At 47.0% G+C, this 21,466-nt stretch overlaps 1 protein-coding gene across 2 annotated transcripts in view; it reads right to left on the minus strand.

Annotated features, from left to right (window-relative positions):
* The window catches only part of HTT (huntingtin), a 166,191-nt gene that overhangs the window by 39,964 nt on the left and 104,761 nt on the right, over nucleotides 1–21,466 (minus strand). For both annotated transcript variants that reach the window (XM_017863158.1, XM_017863159.1), the window contains 5 exons: nucleotides 17,266–17,388; nucleotides 16,119–16,354; nucleotides 14,906–15,048; nucleotides 4,477–4,684; nucleotides 302–443 (listed from right to left, as the gene is read on the minus strand). In XM_017863158.1, the coding sequence (XP_017718647.1) occupies nucleotides 302–443; nucleotides 4,477–4,684; nucleotides 14,906–15,048; nucleotides 16,119–16,354; nucleotides 17,266–17,388 (852 nt within the window). The remainder of the gene's footprint in view (nucleotides 1–301; nucleotides 444–4,476; nucleotides 4,685–14,905; nucleotides 15,049–16,118; nucleotides 16,355–17,265; nucleotides 17,389–21,466) is intronic.

Genomic DNA, 21,466 nt, shown 5'->3' on the forward strand with positions numbered 1-21,466 from the left:
TCAAATTAACAAATATGCCCAGCATCATGTAGGCGTGAAGCCAATAGCTGGGCATTTGATCAATGAGTCAGCTGCATAAACTCTCACAGTCCAGCTTAGAATCCAGTGACTGGAAGGCCAGGCCCGGTCTCCAATTATATGTCAGAGCAGAAGTAAACATTCATTCCAGATTTAGTTTTGATGGAACTGGCAGGACACCGGGCAGTCTGGGTTCCAGAGGGTCCAGGCAAGTGTCATCTACTCAGAATGTTCTCCCGGTCCCCACCTCCCTCAACCCCGTTTTCAGGCATTTCAAACTTACAACATAATCACAGAAGAGAATGAGAGCCCCTCTTCGTACTATTTCTCTATTGCACATTCCAAGTTTGGCTGCCAAGTCAGAATCCTCTTCTTCTCCAGACATCTGGGGACTAAGTAACTTTGTGCTGGACAGACTGTGTCTTCTAGAAGGAGCAACAGATGCATTGACAATGTTTCTGGATGGCAGTGAGCTTATTTGCAAAATACCGAAGATGATTATGTTTAATTCTAGTTCTAAAACAGACAAGTTGGTTTAAATATTGCCATATCAGAATGTTGTATGTGTAATATATACTCTCAGTTATCTATTCCCAAGCTACAATAAACCACATATGAAAAACTAAAGAAAACAGAATTTAACAGGCAGAAAATTAAAATGCTTGCCTGAATGACAAAATCCACCATAAAGCTGCACATTCAATCAGCACCTTTATTTCAGAACTCACACTGGCTATGTTTGATAATTGAGCAATTGCTTTTCAAATTCCCCATCTGCCATGAAAGTTGCCAACTGCCAGAAAGAAAATCTCCCTGCTTTCACGTTTTACTGTTCATTTCCCAATCAAACATCACCACTCTAAACACGTTCAGGGTATACGTTATGGAAATTCTGTTTAAAAACACTTCTTCCCCACTAACACAGGTTATTTCACTTTACATTGACTTCGGCTCACTTTATTTATTTTATTTTTTTTCTTTTTCAATAGGTGGGAATTATAAACCTTGAGACTCTTGGCTCTAGTCCATACAGTTAAAATGTTGACACACTCCCAAAGTGCCCCTCTGACCTTTAGGGTCTGACCGAGGACGACGTCCTTCCCATTGCAGCAAAGGGCCTTAACGGGGAGAGAGGTCATATCAAGCTAAGAATATTCTGAAATACAACAACTTTTCCCGTAATCCCTCAGGATTTAGAAGAGAACTGGTAAAAACCAAAATTCTACAGATTTAAACTTTTTAAAAACTGCCTTTTCTCTGTTTCCCAACTGGTGAAGTGAAAGCAAACTAGAGCCCAGCCATATAATGCTCAGCAGTCACAAGAAGCCAGCCACCAACGCGTGTGCAACACGTGACGGAACTTTACACACCGCTCACTGAAAGGGGCCAGACTCAAAAGGCTGCACACTGCATGGTTCCATCTCTTTCTTAATTTTTTTCCCAAAGACAAGGTCTTACTGTGTCACCCAGGCTGGAGCACAGTGGCACGATCATAGCTTACTGTAACCTCAAACTCCAGAGCTCAAGCGATCCTCCCGCCTCAGCTTCCCAAGCAGCTGGAACTACAGGGACGTGCTTGTAATTTTCAAACTTTTTTTTTCTGGAGATGGGGTCTTGCTAGGTAGCCCAGGCTAGTCTCGAACTCCTGGCCTCAAGTGATCCTCCCACTTCAGCCTCTCAAAGCACTGGGATTACAGGCGTGAGCCACCAAACCCAGCCTATAGATTCTATTTCTACGACCTTCTGCAATGGGCTGAAGAGAGCACGGACTGGTGGTTAGACCTGGGGAGGGTGGGACACGGCAGAGGAAGAGGGAACTATCTGAAGTGACAGCACTGCTCTATATCTTGATGTGGTTGGGGGAGGGGGCTGTTACTGACTACAATTGATACAAAAGTACATTTTACTGTGTTGTAAATTATGTGTCAATGTGAAAACTAACAGGAAACTTGCCCTTTCTCAGTCGGCTGTCCTGCCAGCCCAGCATGACTTACACTCAAGCTGTAATTATGTACTTTGCAATAATACAGCTATAGGGTAATGAGCCTCTGAAAGAGAAGAGGCAGCATTTGCAATTCAAATATTAGCAGTAGACATAAAGAAGGGCCAGTATCAACTCAAATTCAGTCCCAATTTGTAGCAGCACAAGTCCCCCAAATCTCAGGCCATATACCGCCAGCTACTAGTGGCGAATGAACGTACCAAATCCAGGGTGACTCAGAACAAGACGAGCTGGGAAGTGACCAACATGTCATGTGTACCACAACACACCCACAAGTGCTGAAGTATAGGCAGGACTCTAACAGCTCACCAAAAGGTAAGACAGATTGAGTGAATCAAACCCACGGTGACAGAGTCCGTAAGAGAGGGGCTAGGCCAGGGCAGGGCCCACACAAGGACCTCCTGGAGCAGAGCACCCAGTGTCGCCTGGAGCCAGCTCCCATCTGGGAGCCAGCCTGATAGGAGATGCACACTAACCGAGGGGGCATCAAGGGTAAGCAGCAGGAGCTTCTGCAACTGGATAGAGCAATTTTATAGCTGCTGAGTCCGGATAAAAAAACAGCAGCTGTGTTTTGTGTTTCATACTTCTAGTAATTCATTTTTCTCATCTCATGGAAATAAAAGATACTCATCCCCACCATCCATAGCTGGAAAACACAGTCCGAAGAGCAGCGGTTTAAACCGGAACAGCTCTGCTCTCTATGGGCATCTTGGACACTTAATGGGGATTTATTTTTTCCTTCCACCACAGGGAGACCTTAGACACTCACACACTAAAATGCTTGTTACATATTATCTTCTCTTAATTCTACCTTTACATTACCATTAAAGAACGATATTTTTTGAATTTAACTACTAGGTTAAAAATCCATTGATCCATTAATTTTTTTTTTTTTTTTTTTTTTTTTGAGATGGAGTCCCACTCTGTCACCCAGCCTAGAGTGCAGTGGCGCGATCTCAGCTCACTGCAACCTTTGCCTCCTGGGTTCCAGCGATTCTCCTGCCTCAGCCTTCTGGGTAGCTGGGACTACAGGCACCTGTCACCATGCTTGGCTAATTTTTGTTATTTTCAGTAGAGACAGGGTTTCACCATGTTGGCCAGGCTGGGTTGGTCTCGAAGTCCTGGCCTCAGGTGATCGTCTCACCTTGGCCTCCCAAGGTGCTGGGATTATAGGCATGAGCCACCACACCCAGCCTAATCTATTAATGTTATTTCAGGATAATGGAACAATACAGAAGGTTATAAAGGAAAACTGGGTCAGAGGGGGTCAAGAAATAGTCACAGAATTTACCTACATTTATGAAAAGCTGTAGTTTGCCCTCAGAGGGCTGAATGAAGACGCTTGCTGAATTCCAAACTAAATTTACCTTTGGTTTATTTCTTTTAAACATTGATCATCTAAGCATTTCTGTTATTCCAATTCAGGGAACACAATTCCCAGATTCAGAGCTTTCTGATATAACATCAGAGTGAGCAGGCCTGTCAGAAAAGGAGTGATCTGCTGCATCCGCGGCTGATTTCTCTGCACGTTAAAGCAGCACAGAACTAGGAGACACTGACTTTCTGTCTCCTGCTCCCACAGTGCTCAGTCATCATAGCAGGCCTAAGACATCCTCCAAGTATTTCAAATACTTAGATGCCACACCCCACTACATAGGGCACAGAGTGGATGGTTAAGAATGCCCGCCAACAGTGGACTTTCCAGCTGAGTGCCATGAACTGGCCCTACTGCGAGCCCTGGCCGCACATGGCCCAGTATCCATACTGAGCAGAGAGGCACGGCAGCACCTGCCCTCTTTTCTCTCTGGAACTTCTTTTCCCCAGCGTGGGATCTTGAGCCTTCCAGAAACACTGTGCTGAGGATTCAGCTAGGGCGGGGGTGTCACAGCTTTTATTTCCATATGTATACAAATAACGGAGTGTTGGAGCACCTAGAAACGGAGCTTAAGCCTGAAAACCTTTTACAAAAAGAGGGCCACCCATAATGAGAGACTTAGTAAGTCTTTTTGAATGGTCAAATAATATTTCCAAGAAGTTTTGAAATTTGCTAAATCGTTACTTCATTATCTAAGAATAACCAGAACCACATTTAATTTATAACGAAGTTAAGACGTTGCAACATGTCTGGCTATGGAACCAACTGAAGGACTAGAACTTAGTAGGAGCCACACAGCATGACAAGCATATCCCACAAAATGGAATGGTGTCAAAGAACTTGCCAAAGAAAATCACATTTAGAAAGCAATTGCTATTCTGAATGCCTTTAGCTGGACTGCATGTTTGTCTCTACAATATGCTGTCCATGAAAGGAATATTAATATGCAGCAGAAATTTTACAAGCCCTCACAAAAAATGGAAAATGAAAATGCTTTAACAGTGGCCCAATCTCAGGTTACTGGGAATCTCAGGACAGAGTGCTGGGCCAGCGCCCTGGGCTGTGGGCATTATGAACCTACTTCGGGGTCTGCTGCACTTCTGCCCACCAGCGGTAGTCGGTGTGGTTGACAAGCAGCAGGATCTGACACCAGAGCAGCACCAGGGCCGGGTGGGTGGTGATCATGGAACGAGCCCGCAAATTCAAGCTGTCCAGGGTGTAGAAACTGCCGCCACAGCCATCACTGCGGAACAGTCTGGTGGCAGCTGCTGTGATTCTCCGGAACATTCCTAGAAACAAAGTTAAGAAGGAGAAATGTCTTTGCTTTCATCTCGGCCCAGTGCCACATGGCTACGTGGAGATTTTACATAAAAATGAAACAGGCTGAGTTGTTTCCCATACTTACATATTCACAGCACCTGGCATTTAGAAAATTCTGATTTTTCTAAGCAGAAACAGACATTCTCCTTTTTTTTTTTTTGAGATGGAGTTTCACTCTTGTTGCCCAGGTGGGAGTACAGTGGCATGATCTTGGCTCACTGCAACCTCCGCCTTCTGGTTTCAACCTATTCTCCTGCCTCAGTCTCCCAAGTAGCTAGGATTACAGGCGTCTGCCACCACGCCCAGCTAATCTTTGTATTTTTAGACTAGAGGGGGTTTCACCATGTTGGCCAGGTTGGTCTCGAACTCCTGACGTCGTGATCCACCCGCCTCAGCCTCCCAAAGTGCTGGGATTCAGGCGTGAGCCACCGTGGCTGGCCAATATCCCATTTGTTTAATGGATTGGTCAAGAAAGCTAGCATTCCTCGTCTCCCACTGTCCACCCCTGCACTGGTTGGCAATGCCAAGCCCTCCAGAAGCTCCAAGCCAAGAGCTGTGAAAGTCTGAACACAGCTCCTAAAGGAGTCAGGGAACACTCGGCACCTCGAATCACTGCACTTGGGCCACAGCGGGGCCCCCCACAGGACTGAGCGCTCACACAGCTACACAGGCAGGAACAGCACTCGGCACCTGCCAAACTGAACAGCTCCTGGGCTTGCTAAGAACTGAGGGATAGAAATGCTGTAAGAGGCCAGGTGAGCAAGCAGGACAGGTGCTGAAAGAACATGGGCAGCCCCCTGCAATCCAGGCTGTGTGCTCTCTGCAGGCTCCTGACACCTGACAGCCAAGTGGCCTCTGTGCCTGGCCATGGAATATCCTGGGCCTGGGCAGGCCAAGCGGTCAGCCTCCCCACACACAATGCTGGCATCGCAGCCACACACTCAGTTAGATTCTACCTGCAAGTTTCTCCACAGCATCCTTCTCAGGGCTCCAGGAATCATGACTTCATTCTATCCTCTCCTTTGGATAAACAAGATCAAAGGCACAGAGACATGCACAGGCTGCAAAGCACAGCAGGGAGAGGCAGCAAGACTTAGGAAACAGAGAAAGGCCTATCTGGCCAAGGTCACCCTCTCCCCCAGATCTGGGCCTCCTAGCATCATTGTTGGGGTCAAAATTTTATTTCTGATTAAATTTCAGGCCGGGCATGGTGGCGCATGCCTATAATCCCAGTACTTTGGGAGGCCGAGGTGGGTGGATCACTTGAGGTCAGGAGTTCGAGACCAGCTTGGTCTACACAGCAAAACCCTGTCTCCACTAAAAATATAAAAATTGGCCAGGCGTGGTGGCGGGTGCCTGTAATCCCAGGCAGAGGCACAAGAATCGCTTGAAGCCAGGAGGCAGGGGCTGCAGTGGGCCAAGACTGTGCCACTGCACTCCAGCTTAGGTAATGGAGCAAGACTCCATCTCAAAAAATTAAAAAACAAACAAAAAAATTCAACACATCCCCAAAGTGAAAAGGTCCCGAAACAGGCAAAAACAGAGTAGAGGCTTTTTAGGGCTCCACAATGCCTTAAACTACAACCTGAGACTAAGGAAGCGAGCTAAAAGCAGCAGCACACTCAGAATACAGACCAGGTCACAGCGACGAGTTCTAACGCCCGGTCTCCGGTTCCTCCAGGTGTCCTGGGATTTCTCTACACTTGCCTCACACTCAGCATCACCCCTCCAGCCCATTCTGCACTGACCTCGCCCTTCTGTGCGGCCCTGTTTCCTGCACGGGCCCCTCGAGTGAAGACGCATGCGCTGCCTTCAAGAGGATGCAGCCAGGCCACAGAGCACGTGCAGGGACAGACCCGGGATGTGGGGGTTTTGAACACGTAATAGAAACCCACAATCCGAGCTGTGTTCTAGGTGGCTGAGTGTCAACACAGACTCCGAATCAGACTGCCTGGTTCGGATCATGGCTCTACAGTTTGCTACCTGAGTGACCTTGGATGCACCTTACCTGGGGCCTCAGCTTCCTCAGGTTTAAGATGGAATTAAGAGCAGTATCTGTCTGCAGGGTTGCAATAAGGAGCAAACAGGAGAACCCAGGTAAAGGGCTCAGCACTGCATGAGGCACAGAGGAAGTGCTCAGCCCCTGGGCGGCAGCGGGGAGTCTATAGGGAAGTCCGGGTGGAAGATGAGACGGATTCTGAGGGCCACCCCCCGGTAAATGGAGAGGAGGAGGTACAGTCAGGGTCCCTGGGCTGGCGGGAGGAGGAATGGACAATGATGCTGGGATTTTGAACATCCCTAATGACCTAATTAACAAAAACAGGTCCTGGAGAGTGACAGTGGTGCTAGTTCAATTTTCCGCGCAAGTCTGAGGTATTGGCAGGACAAGTCCCATATAGAGAAGCTGGATGCCAAGACTACGTGGACCAGCAAGAGAAAGTTGTCCACGAGAGCAACAGCCAGGGTCACAAAGGGGAGGGACCTACCAAGGCCGAGGAGAGAGGCAGAGACACAGAAAACAGTGACGAGAGACTATGGACAGCAACTCGGGGAACACAACCAATTAAGTGGCTGGACAGAGAAAACCCTGCAAGCTACTGAGTGAGGAGAGGGCAGCCCCACAGAATCAAGCTGGGGGGCCCAGGATGAGAGGGACCGAGAAAGAAAGAACACAGGGAGCCTCTGCAAAGGACTTTTCAGTAAAGATGGTAAGAGGCAGGCTGCCATGGCTTGAGAACCAAGAGGGAAACCAACCACCAGGGGCAATGAGAATGGAGTGTACACAGAGGGAGAGACCCCTCATGAAGGAAGCAGGAGAGCACAGGAAGTGCTGGTTTGCTTTTAATTTAAGGTTGACTTAGTGTGGCTATAAGTGCAAAAGAGCAGCTACAGGCTGGAAAGGAAAGATAAGGCACACATGTTTCACTATGGTGAAGTATGCAATGGATTTTTTTTTTTTAAGACAGGGTCTCACTCTGTTGCCCAGACTGTAGTACAGTGGCATGATCACAGCCCACTGCAGCTTTGGCCTCCAGGGCTCAGTCAATCCTCCTGTCTAGCTGGGAGTATAAGTGTGCGCCACCATGCCCTGTTTGTATTCTCTATAAACAGGATTTCATCATGTTGCTCAGGCATCTCAAACTCCTGGGCTCAAGCAATCTGCCCGCCTTGGCTTCCCAAAGTGCACAGGATTACAGGTGTGAGCCACCACACCTGGCCTGCAATGGATATTTTTAAATAAGCATCAAAGGCAAAATTCAATTCCAGAAAATCCAGAAGGATGTGGCGTGAGGAAGCAGACATAAGAGGGGTTGGGAAGCCGGCAGGAGGATGAGGCTGAGCTTGGGGACAGGACAGAAGGTCCCCTGTTCTGCCGGGATGTTACAAGTCACCCAGGGTCCCTTCCAGGTGGTGGGAGGAAGAACTGGACAGAGGTTCATGAGAAGGATTCATCACTCTCTCTGCAGAGAGCAAGGCAGACACCTGCTGGGCATGGTGTGGGCATATCAGAAGAGCAAAAACTTTAGAAGGCACTGCACTCTTGGTGGCTCATTCTGAAGCCACCACTAATCCCACGGTGACACCCGCCTGGTCCCCTCCTTCCAAGGGTTTCCCTGACTTTACTCATCCTGGAATCGCCTGTTCTTATCCTCATAGAAAACACATCGGAGACCACAGTGCTGCTCTCCCAGTCCCCTTGTACGGGGTGGGGCTGTGACCCATCACCAGCAGAGAACACCAGCAAAGGCATGCATGTCACTTGTCCAAGGCCACAGAGCCTTCTTCTCTACTTTCCCTCTCCTTGTCCCCAACTAGACACACAGGATGTGGAGGCCCAGAGAAGAGAATCAAAAGAAGGAAAGGAGCCTGGGTCCCCGAATTCCCACATGGAGGAAAACCATCCGTGAACCGGGAACACCCTCAACACATTGTCATAAAACCAAGAAACAACCTTCTCTGGTATGAAGCCACGTAAATGTTGGTGTATTTGTTACAGTAGCTACCATTATTTAACAAAGCCAACAGCGGCATTGAGAACATGGCTGAGATTAGAAGATGCTTCTCGGAGGAACCTCCCTTCCTAGGGTCCCGGGTAGTGATGAGCAGCAGTTTGAGACAGAAAGAAGGCAGAGCCTGTGGATCACAAGGGTGGCACAGGGGAGCCAAAGGGACTTGGGGGAAGAGAAAGGGACCAAGTGCCCAGAGACCACAATGGCAGTGCAAGAAAGGAGGGGGGCGGGAAGGTGGATGCAGGCTGCACCCAGAGAAACAGCTACAGCTGCACGCAGCAGCTCCCCAAGTCCTGATTTTGTGAGCTAAACAAAGAAATACTAAAAGGAACAATGGAAGCAGGAACTGGAAATAAACAATGCTGCTTTCAAAACAGGCAGGATGTGGGATCGCATCCCAATTCCACCATCAAGAGCTCCTAGGGCAGAAACCTCTCTGGGCTGGGCTTGTTCAGCTATGACGTGGAGAGAACCACCTCTAATCCACGCCACACAGTGACTGGGGCCCATGGTGGGTATTCTGCAATTGCCAGCGGCTACATTCACCACTATCAACCCAAGAAGTGGCCCGATGAGAGAAAGATCGATGGGCAAGAAAGAATGCTTGGGTTTTCATTCTTGGTTTTGGCATAGGATCTTTTAGAACTCAAGCAGAAAGGGGGAAATACTTCACAGAGCTGTTCTAAGAATTAACTGGGATACTTAAAATTAAACCTACCACATACCCATGAGAAAATTCCATTGCTTCCAGCATGATAATTGTTAGTACCCCCGTCCTTTCCCCAAGGGTGAACTTGAATCAATGCCAACTTTATTACCATAGAAAGGACCACTTCTCTCTCTTCCAGTATTCCTGCTTTGCCCCATAAAGTGGAACCACGGACGCTTTGGGAAGGTCAGGGAAAGAGCTGTCGTGCAGCCATCCCCTCTGCCACAGAGGAAGGGTGAGCATGCCTCCATGAGGGTCATGGTACATCTCCACCACCCACGACCAGGACTCAGGGAGGAAGGGGCAGCAGCTCCTGCCACCCTGACTGAGTATGGTCTGGATGGCAGGCAGGGAAGGGCACAAAATGTGTCCTTGAAAATCACAGTGAGCAAAGCTGGACAGCCGTGTTGAGGCTACAAAGCCAGACAGCTCTAAACCAGCCACATGGACAACAAACAAAGCTGATGCTTCCACCCCCTGGGCCTCTGGTACCATCGTCTGTTTCTAAACCCGTCTATCTTGGCCCAAAAGAGAAGGATGCTGGTTACCCCAAATGTAAACAGGAGGACATGTATCTTTCTTGGCTATTCTGCTTCTCCTAGATGGAATCTGAAATAGGCAAACAGCTTTGGGCTAAATACCCTCCTCCCCCAACAAAAGGAAAAGCAGGAAACTAAAAGTCAAGGGTGCCATTCTGACTAGTTCCTGAACCAGGCATTGTTTAAGAAGTAATGCCTGAAATGGACAAATTCAAAGGTCTCCATTTTCAGTGTAAGGGTGGAATTCATAGCCTTTGTTTAAGCAGTACGTGAATACAAATTACCAATTTTACATGTTAAACACATCTTACTGATATAAAAACACAAGATGGATTACTTCAACTCTTATCTTGAAACCAACCAAATATAGTAATTCTGCCACCTAGTGTCTTTCAAACAAATGCAGTCAAACGAAACAAGAAGACAGAAACAGACATTTATATATACATGCACAGACAACTTACTCGCAAATGTTGGGCCAATTAAATAAGGTCAAAGATAGCAGCAGGTAACCCACGTGCCCCCTCCAAGCCCTCCACTCTCTCCAGTAAAGATGCTTCTCAACCGACCTGCAGTTTCATACAGGAGCCACTATCCACACAGAGCTGTTTAAACTTAATTAAAATTAAATAAAATTATAAATTAAGCTACCCAATCAGACCAGCCACATTTCAGGTACGGAACACCACACATGGCTAAAAGCAACTAAATTAGACAGTGCGGACATCCCGTCTCTGCTGGAAGTTCTATTGGACAACACTTCAATAGTAAAAGTATTTTGCCTCAATTTCGAGATGGAAGAAGAGGAAATCAGCACAATAAGACAGTGAACACCTTTGAGCTGTAGAGATCGCTCAGACATGTAGAAGGACACAGAACATACCACCCTTATCCCACGAAGGCAAGACTAGCCCTTAGAAATGAGGCTGTCTCGGCCGGGCGCGGCGGCTCAAGCCTGTAATCCCAGCACTTTGGGAGGCCGAGACGGGCGGATCACGAGGTCAGGAGATCGAGACCATCCTGGCTAACACGGTGAAACCCCGTCTCTACTAAAAAAATACAAAAAACTAGCCGGGCGAGGTGGCGGGCGCCTGTAGTCCCATCTACTCGGGAGGCTGAGGCAGGAGAATGGCGTGAACCCAGGAGGCGGAGCTGCCAGTGAGCTGAGATCCGGCCCCTGCACTCCAGCCCGGGCGACAGAGCGAGACTCTGTCTCAAAAAGAAATGAGGCTGTCTCCTCCTGGCATCAGATTCAAACCAACTGGTGGCAAAATATTAAAATGACCAACATATTTAAATTGACCTATCATTCATTAACAAGGCACATTTTCTCAACTTTAAACTTATTACAGTGGTCAATGAAGCATAATCTGAAGATCTGTAAAAAGAAACAAGAAAATTCTTTCAATAATAGCAAGTAAGCTCAAAAACTAGAGTCCATTATCAAAATTAAATTTTGGTCATGGCCTGTGTGGAGGGTGACCGCAGCTGAATGCAGTGGCCATGAAGAGGGCCCTTTCTCTGGGACTCTGTGGCGCTGTGAGGCCAGGCCCCACTCGCCTCCTGCCTGCCTGCACTCTCAGCTGCTCTCTCGGGTGCCGGAACATTTCTCTGCAAAAAGCTAGCTACTTCTCCCCCTCGGAAATCCTGCCTCTGCCTGCCCACCCATTTTGTCTGTCACTGCACTATTGTTTTCCTTCATAGGAAATATTAAGACTTGTGATACTGACTCACTGACTGTAAGTTCAATGCAGGCAAAAGCCAGGATGCTCAACTGAACCTAGCAGACCCAGGGCCTGCTAGCAGGGAGACGGGCCACTCCTCAAATGGACCAAGGCTGAAAATGCTAATTATCTTTACTCTAAGGGTATGTCCGCAAAATGTGTACAAAAATCAATAAGAGAAAGGAGCTTCTGATCACAAAAGCACCCTGCCCCATCCCTTTTAAGGCAACTACTTGTGATCATTTCTGTTTTCAGTTCTGGTAGTTACCTCCAAAATTCTAACTGATGCGCTGCTATCCCGTGCAGCAGACCATCAGTTACTGCATGCACTCCTCTCCCTTACTCCTGGAGACTACCCCCACCTCCTCATCAATGGAATGCTGTCCAGTCTCCCATTTGGCCCAGGTGGACCAGAGCATTCAGGGGTTTATGGTCACCCATATGGCTCATGCAAGGCCAATCACATGCCTACTTGAGGGGCTGAGACAGGAAGCAGAGATGAGACTGGGCATGGTGGCTCACACCTATAACCTCAGCATTTTGGGAAGCCGAGGCAGGAGGATCGCCTGAAGCTAGGAGTTAAAGACCAGCCTGGGCAACATAACAAGACCTCCATTTCTACAAAAAAATTTTAAAACCTATCCAGCCATGGTGGTGCATGCCTATTGTCTCAGCTACTCAGAAGGCTGAGGCAGGAAGAACTCTAGAGCCCAGGAGTTCAAGGCTAGAGTGAGCCTCGCACTGCACTTCACACCACTGCACTTCAGCATAGGTGACAAAGTGAGACCCTATCTTTAAAACAAAATTTAAAAATTATACAAATTAAGAGAAGAAAGCAGAGCTGAGATGCATAAATATACAATGCAGACCACAGAATTATAACACTAGATGCAGTCCTACCAAATACCCTTGCCTGCACTTTCCAGGAGCTCAAACCAACAAATTCTTTCTCTTACTCTAGTTTAAATTGGGGTTTTATCCCTGCAACTGAAAGACTGTTGAATACAATCACCACATCATAATTTGTCATGATTTACAGACTTCAGACAACTTTAGACATTACCCATTAACTCTACGGTAATAAAGAGGAGATTTGGCTCATTTATACTACCTCCTAACAACCTGAGTTACATGTTTAGCTCTATCTGGATACCTTTGAAGCCTCTATATTTTGGTCTGTCAACTTCAGATGATGTAATCATGTAACTCCAACAATGCTAGGTAAGGATTTTAGTGCCCCTTCCATTCCCACCCCTATCTCTACCATCTACTTGCCAAATTAACTTGGTTAGTTTTCCTTTTATATTCATCAGAACTGAAGACATTTTCATTCTGTTCTGAAACCATAATTAAGTCAGTAAGTCTTCAGTGTTTCAGTCACATATTGATTCCAAAAATGAAAGCTCAAGCAATACTTACATTATGACTATGTGAATACAGTTCCCAAGAGAGCCAAGGATCCTAAAAGGATGGCATCTCTTTCTATGGGTCTTTGATCATGACCCCTAAGCTGCTTAAAGGAGAACCTTTTTAATATCAAGGGCTTCCAACAGATGAACTGCTGAAAAATCAAGCCATATTTTGGTTTGCCTCATATTTGGACCATGACTTAATGCTATTTGCTTTTCCTAGAGATTAGAATTGCCTTTCTTTTTTCTTGTTGAGAGAAGAAAGATGTGCTTATCCCCTAGAACTAGTCTTCTAGCTATTTACTCATTTATTTAAAGCAAAGCATTCTCATGACAAATGATCATTCTTCTTGGAAAACACACTGTCCTAATTTGGACGGGTTGCTTTCTATGCTTGCTGCACAGCTGGCGTCTTATGACTTTCTTGGGTTCACTGTCCTTGTCATTTTCTTTCTTTAGAGACATGGTCTCGATCTCTCGCCCAAGTTGGAGTGCAGTGGCACGATCGTGGCTCACTACAGCTTGACCTCCTGGGCTCGGGCTCATGTCACTACCCCTGGCTAATTTTTTTATTTTTTTTTATTTTTGTGGAGATGGGGTCTCTTGCTATGTTTTCCAGGCTGGTCTCAAGCTCAAGCGATCATCCCACCTCGGCCTCCCAAGTAGCTGGGACTACAGGCATGTGCCTACCATATCTAGCTAGTTTTTTGTTTTCTTTGTAGAGTAGGGGTCTCGCTATCTTGCTCAGGCTGGTTTCAAGCTCCTGGCTTCAAGAGATCCTTCCACCTTGACCCCCCGAAGTGTTGGGATTATAGGCGTAAGCCATTGTGATTGGCCCATCTTAACCATTTTTGGGTCTTGTCTTGTTTTGTTTTTTTGAGTCAGGGTCTTACCCTATAGTCAAGGCTGGAGTGCAGAGGCATGAACATACCTCACTAGAGCCTTGACCTCCTGAGCTCAAGCGATCCACCAGCCTCAGTCTCCTGAGTAGCTGGGACCACAGGCACACCACTATCCCTGCTAGTCTGTTTGTACAGATGGGGTCTTGCCACGTTGCTGAGGCTGGTCTCAAACTCCTTGCCTCAAGCAATCCTCCTGCCTTGGTCTCTCAAAGTGCTTGGATTACAGGCATGAGCCATTACACCTGGCTCATCTTAACTATTTTTAACTGTACAGTTCAGTAGCATTAAATACATTCATACTGTTATACAACCATCACCACCATTCATTTCTAGAATAACTCTTTTCATCTTGTAAAAATAACTCCCCCTCTCCTGCAGCCCCTGGCAACCACCACTGTACTTTCTGTATCTATGAATTAAGTACTCTAGGTCCCTCATATAAGAGGAATGACATAGTATTTGTCCTTTTGTGACTGGCTTATTTCATTTAGCATAACGTCCTTAGGGGTCACCATGTTGCAGCATGTGTCAGACTGTCCTTTTGTTAAGGTTCAATAATATTCCACTCTAAGGACACACCAGATTTGGCTTATCCATTCATCCATCGATGGACACTTGAGTTGCTTCCACATTTTAGCTGTTGTGAATAATGCCGCTATGAACGCTGGCATGCAAACATCTTTTCACCACCCTGCTTTCCATTCTTTTGGGTATATACTCAAGAGTAGAACTGCTGGGTCATAGGGATCAGGCTGACTCTTACAGCAACAAACATTTTCAACTGGCACGCTGGGCAAGGCAGAGTTTCTACCAGGCAGCATAGCTCCTGCACTCTGAGAGTGTACAGTGCCGAATGGGGAACGAGATACTCGAGAAAGACTAATGTGATTCACCTACCAGACTTGAAGATGTGGATCAGACACATTAGCAGAGTGCCTAGTTCTTGGCAATAGAAAGTATGTTGCTGCTCACTCATTTCCACCTTCAGCTGTTTTGTAACAATGTCTTCTAAAAGAATACCCACCAGTTGCAATAGAAACCTTCCAAGAAACAAAAAGGGTGACAGTGAATTAGGTGACTACTATAAAGCACTTATGCCAAGTATATATGAAAATATATGTGGTAAATATAAAGAAAAAACAGAAGTAAAGTACATTAAACCGTTAAAGTGAAATGCGTAACACCATCGCCTTGGATACAGTCACTTTTTCTCTCTGTGTATCACCTTCCTCGCTGAGGATGAAATGGCAGGTAGTATTTTTTTAAGCTTTGTAAACTGTACACCATTACACAAATACAAGCTGATCATCTGTCACAGGAATTTAATGTACCATCAGTTTTAGCCAGCTGCTTCAATGCAACAACAGAGGGAAAAACCACGGGCTGCCTGCTGAACCTGCAAACAAAAAGGTGCCCAGCAGGGTTACTGGGCTTATCTCCATCGACAACACAGGGCATCTTCACTGAAGACAAACCAAATGACGGCTGCATGAAGTCACAGCCACTCAGCCAGAAGCAGCACATTTACAGCAGCAGCTCTAACTCAGTGAACACTCAGAATCCAGCAGAGGTGGAGAGGGACCCATCTAAGCAGCAAACATTTATGAGTGCCTGATCACCGTCCTGAGGGAGCTTCCAAACAATTTATGAGGGAAGACAGGATTTGATACTACAGGTATTTACTGGAGGCAGTCTGCCTTGCAGGGAGAAGTATTTTATTACTGACAGCGTGTAAAACTGCTGGCACATGGTGAGAATGTAAGATTCACTTTCTGTGGCTTCTCTTGGGTTTTAACTTCCCTGAAGGCAATGCACGCCTACTGCCTGCCCCCAGGATAGCCACCCCACTGCCCTGCCCTACCTGAGCAAGCCACTGCTGTAGCATCTCTACTGAGGACAAGAGACAGAACATGACAGAACCTCAAGAGAGGTATGAAACAAGAGCCACAGATAAGGCAGGACGGATTAGAAAATTACACTGATACAGACTTCTTTACCCAGCTCAGAACTGAAGCAAGACCAGGTGTTATTCCAGACTTAACTGATCATGAAACACCAAGTGACTTCCCAAAAGGCATGGGTTAGTTCTAGGCTCAGATAGAAAGCATACCTTGAAAATGTTTCTTCTGGCAAATTCTTTATTTGTTTCCCTTCACTGTGTTCTTCTAGTGCTGAATTACTGTCCCCATCTCTTAGCCTATTAATTACTGGACAGGAGATTAAATATGGAGAAAAAGAGAGCTCCTGAATACGAGAAAGAACAATATCTTCAGTTGACTGGGAAATCAGAACCCTCAAAATGGCCAGAATTCCTGATATCCACAGTTGAACAGTGCTCACAGATGCCTAAAATAAACAGAATACATAAGTCATAGCTAAAGAAAAAAGGAAGATTAAATTTCCCCCAATTGCCAATTTTGTGGAAAAAAAATTACTCTTATTTTACTATCCTACCAATAAATCTTTCTATCACTGAGTCTCAAAGTGTGGTCCCAGAAAAGCAGCATTAGTATCACCTGGGAATTTGTTAAAAATGCAAACTCTTGGCTCGGTGTGGGAGCCACCTGTAATCTACCTGTAAACTTTGGGAGGCTGAGGCGGGCGGATCACAAGGTCAGGAGATTGAGACCATCCTGGCTAACACGGTGAAACCCTGTCTCTACAAAAAATTAGCCAGGCACAGTGGCACGCGCCTGTAGTCCCAGCTACTCAGGAGGCTGAGGCAGGAGAATCGCTTGAACCCGGGAGGCGGAGGTTGCAGTGAGCCGAGATCGCACCACTATACTCCAGCCTGGGCAACAGAGCAAGACTCCGTCTCCAAAAAAAAAAAAAAAAAAAAGGCCGGGGCGGGGCTCACACCTGTAATCCCAGCACTTTGGGAGGCCAAGGTGGGCGGATCACGAGGTCAGGAGATCAAGACCATCCTGGTTAACACGGTGAAACCTCGTCTCTACTAAAAATACAAAAAATTAGTCGGGCATGGTGGCGGGCACCTGTACTCCCAGCTACTTGGGAGGCTGAGGCAGGAGAATGGTGTGAACCCTGGAGGTGGAGCTTGCAGTGAGCCGAGACCACACCACTGCACTCCAGCCTGGGCAACACAGTGAGACTCCATCCCCTGCCCCGTGCAAAAAAAAAAAAGCAAACTCTCAAGCTCCACCCAAACTGACTGACTCAGATATTCTGGGGGTGGTCCCAGTAATCAGTGCTTGAACAGGCCCTCTAGATTCATCTGCTGAGTCAGGCGAGAGACTCACCATTGTGTTTGGAGTGACGAACATACTCCGTAAAAGCATGTCCACCGGACGGAGGGAGGAAGGGGCCAAAATCTCAAATAATGTATTTAACACTCCAAGGGCTTCATGAGAGTCAATGTGCATCTGTGAAATTAGACACCACAAACATTTCTACATAAGCCAAAAGAAACGTCAGCTTCCTATACATCAGCTATGTAACTCCAGGGCAAATTGTCATAATCATCTCATCATCACGTTCCCTCATTTAAAAGCATTTTAAGTTCAGTGGTGAACCAAGCAAACATTTTTAGAATAACACTGTATCGGCTATATTTTTCCCATAACAGAAATATTTTCATTTAGATTTTTATTACATAAATAATAAATGCTTTCTGTAAAAGACTCAAATATACAAAAGTGTGAAAAAAAATCAACTAGAACTGCAGCACCCTGATAAATCATTACCAACATTTTGGGGACCAGTCTTCCAAGCGTCCCTTTGTAAACACATACACGGGATGGTATGCACACTCTTTTCCTTTTTTTTCTTTTCCACACTCCATTCCTCCCCCAACAGTTGTAACAAATGTTAAGTCGCGTATATCCCTTTCTTAATCTCCCCCATGTTCCTATAGCCATATCCTTGCCCACTCACACACACAGGTTTTGTTTCAGTTGTTTTTGAAAAACCATAAACATCTTTGCTTTTCTCACTTAACAGTGCAATGGAGAACTCCCAAGGCAACTGGCTGAACTTCCTTCCTCCCTCCCCTTCCATCCTTCCATTTCTTTCATTCCCTTCCTTCCTTCCTTCCTTCCTTCCTTCCTTCCCTTCCTTCCTTCCTCCCTCCTTCCCTTCTCCCTCTCCCTCTCTCTCCTCTCTCCCTCTCTCTCCTCTCTCTCTTTCTAACAGAGTCTCACTCTGTCCCCCAGGAGTGCAATGACACACTCATGGGCTCAAGTGGTCCTCCTACTTCAGCCTCCTGAGTTAGCTGGGACTTCACAGGCGCACACCACCACACCCAGCTAGTTTTTGTATTTCTAGTAGATACAGGGTTTCACCATGTTGCCCAGGCTGGTCTCAAACTCCTGAGCTCAAGCAATCTGCCTGTCTTGGCCTCTCAAAGTGCTGTGATTACAGGCATGAGCCACTGCACCTGGCCAGAACATTTTTAATCATGCAAAATAACCCAAGCTAAAATAGTCTAAGCTTATACCACAGTGTGTTCAACGATTCCTTATTGATGGTGGGCACTGACTGTTTCCAATATTTGTTTCTACTGCGTGTGTATACACATAGCAAACAATTCTGCAAAGAGATGTGGTGTTTTTCAAGGCACAGATGTGAAGCTCACAACACTGGCCACATCTTACAAGAAGGGAACAATGGGCCTTCTGAGCTCCAGGATTCCTGCATCCTGGACCCTCACCTGTGCCCACCGACTCTGCCTCCCCCCAGCAACTCTGGGAGAACCCACAGTGCTCTGTCATCTGTGCAGCCAATCCTAACCCGTGTCTGTGAACACCACGACGGAGACTTGTTTCTCCCGTGTCAGGAACCGATCCTCCCTGTTTGCTTCCGTCCTCAGGGTGTCAACAGGCCCTCATTTCTGCCAACTTAACCCCCTGCTGACTCCTCTCCTCCTCTGGCTACCACCTTATTTCTCTGTTCCTTCTTCAAGTAAAACCTTTTTCCAAGTCTCTCTCCTGTCCTTTCAGGAACACACTCCCATTAGGGTTTGGCTCCCTTTGCTCCTCCAAAAGCACTCATCAGTGCTCTCGGTGCTGCCAAACCTGTGCCAAGTTCCCAGGGTGCTCACAGCAGATGTCACCCTCCTGCACAAAATGCCTTCAAAAAAAATCTTGGCTTTAAGAACCCCACACCTGCCTACCCCCCCTGCCCCAGCACTGGCTCCCCTCACCTCCCTGACCTTGGAACTGGGACTCAGCAGGCTCAGTATTCAAGTTCCTCCTCCTCTCCAGCCAGGCTGCGTCCACTGTGAGTGGACATCTCAGATGCTGACCCCCTGCCCCACAGTCTCTCGACAACTCTGGGCTCATACACCTGATGCTGGCCTCGCCTCATTAGGCACCTATGGGGTCTCAACTGCTACATCCAGACAATCTCTGACCTCCTGCTGCCCCCAATGTCCGCCCTACCTCGTCCACAGCCACCCTGTCCTCACCCTGAAATCACCCCCAATGCCCTGCTCTCTCTCACATTCCACATCTAAGTCAACAGCAAACCTTGCTGTTTCTGTTTTCACGCTGCCAAGGGACGCCCACTTGGGCCATTCCACTTCACTGCTGGGCCTCATTCGGGTGGCCTGCTCTGCCCTCACCTCCCCCTCAAGACTATTCTCAACTCAGGAGTAAGAACGATCCTGCTAAACACCACATCAGGGCAAACCCTCTCAAGGCTCCTCCATGCTGGCCTCACCCCACCAGGCCTCGCTCCCTTCCCTCCCCATGGCTGCCCCACTCCTCCACCCCCATTGTTTGTACCCTAACAGCATGCTCCCCCCAGGGCCTTTGCAGCTGTTTGCTTTGCTTGGAATGCTCCTCCCCCAGGTATCTTCTAGGCTTGTATCCTTCCTTTCTGCAAATTCACTCAGATGTCACCAGATCACCACAACTTTTCTCATCACCAACTGAACAATGCCACTCCACCGCCGAAACCACCTAACTCTCTTCCCTCCTGGATTCTTCTGTATAGCGTTCCTGACCAGCCGCCATGGTAGAAACTTCACTCACTGGTTTTTCTATTGTCTGTCCCCTCACCCCCATCCCAACAAAATCTTCACTCCAAGAAGGCAGGGGGTCTTTCTTGAATCTGCTTTGATCACTGATGTATGTACTGCCAGTAACGGGATAGTATCTAGCACTACTTCTGAATGCAACATGCACCTGTGCTGAGCTACCTGGCCAGGGCTGTGCTACGTATTTCATAAATGTTTTATCACACAATTTCCATTGCGGCAGAAATTAAGTCAGATACTTACTATGCATTCAGGCCTTCAATCTCCACTCTACTCAGACTATGCACAGAAGATAATGGAATAAAGCTTCCAGAACACCATTCTAACACCATCTGTAGGCAGGGAGACCCTGACCACACTAAACCTGCTGTCAGTCTCACCAGAAGCCAAGATCCCTGTTCCATTGTCTAACTGGTCTCAGGATAACATTCCATTATGAAATCAGGATGGGGGTGCAGTCATGAAGGCAGTAACCATCAATATCACATGCCTCTGGTTTAAATCAAATGCAAAAAACCATGGACTACTTGTACTACACAGAGTAGTTGTTTATTGTGTATAATCAAGATGAACAAACATGTATTTGCTGAGTCCATTTAAAAGGCAACCTCAAGCCATGCCAGGCAGCTCATGAGATTTTCTGGCACAGCTGCCTTGAGGAGGACCCACCACCCTTCTCTGTGAGATACAGAGATGCTGCTACACTGGGGGCACAGTGTCCTATGCCTGACTGGGGGCATGTTGCTTCCAAAATTGGTACTGCCAGGCCATTTCCTTCCACTGCATTTGTGGAAACAATGTTTCATGTCATTTGATCATAGAAATTCTGATTAGTGATGAACAGGCCAGGCGAGGTGGCTCACACCTGTAATGCCAGCACTTTGGGAGGCCAAGGTTGGTGGATCACTTGCACCCAGGAGTCTAAAACCAGCCTGGGCAACACAGCAAGACCTCACCTCTACTAAAAATACAAAAAACTAGCCAGGCGTAGTGGTGCACACCTGTGGTCCTTGCTACTCAGGAGACTGAGGTGGGAGAATTGCTTGAACCTGGGAGGCGGAAGTTGCAGTGAGATTACATGACTGCACTCTAGCCTGAGTGACAGAGTGAGACCCTGTCAGAAAGGAAAGGAAGAAGGAAAAAGGAAAGGAAAGGAAAAAGGAAGGGAAAGGAAAGGAAAGGAAAACTGCTAAATTACAAGTAGTAAGGTAACAAAAACAAAAATGTAACCACCAAATAAAACACTGCGTTGACCAGAATACAGGAGGCAGTATAGGAGGTAAGGGTTCGGGCTTTAGAGTCAGACTTGGCCCGCCCTCACTCCGGCACTCTAAAGCTGTGTGCTGCCTGATCACCTCCATAACCTCTCTGAGTCATGAGCTCCCCCCGTAAAGTAGGTGGGCAACACCAACCTGAGATGGCATTATGAGAAGAAATGAAGTCAGTTGCCCCATGACTAGCAT

This window comes from Rhinopithecus bieti, unplaced genomic scaffold (assembly GCF_001698545.2).
Source record: "Rhinopithecus bieti isolate Rb0 unplaced genomic scaffold, ASM169854v2 scaffold_68244, whole genome shotgun sequence".
Classification (NCBI taxonomy): Eukaryota; Metazoa; Chordata; class Mammalia; order Primates; family Cercopithecidae; genus Rhinopithecus; species Rhinopithecus bieti.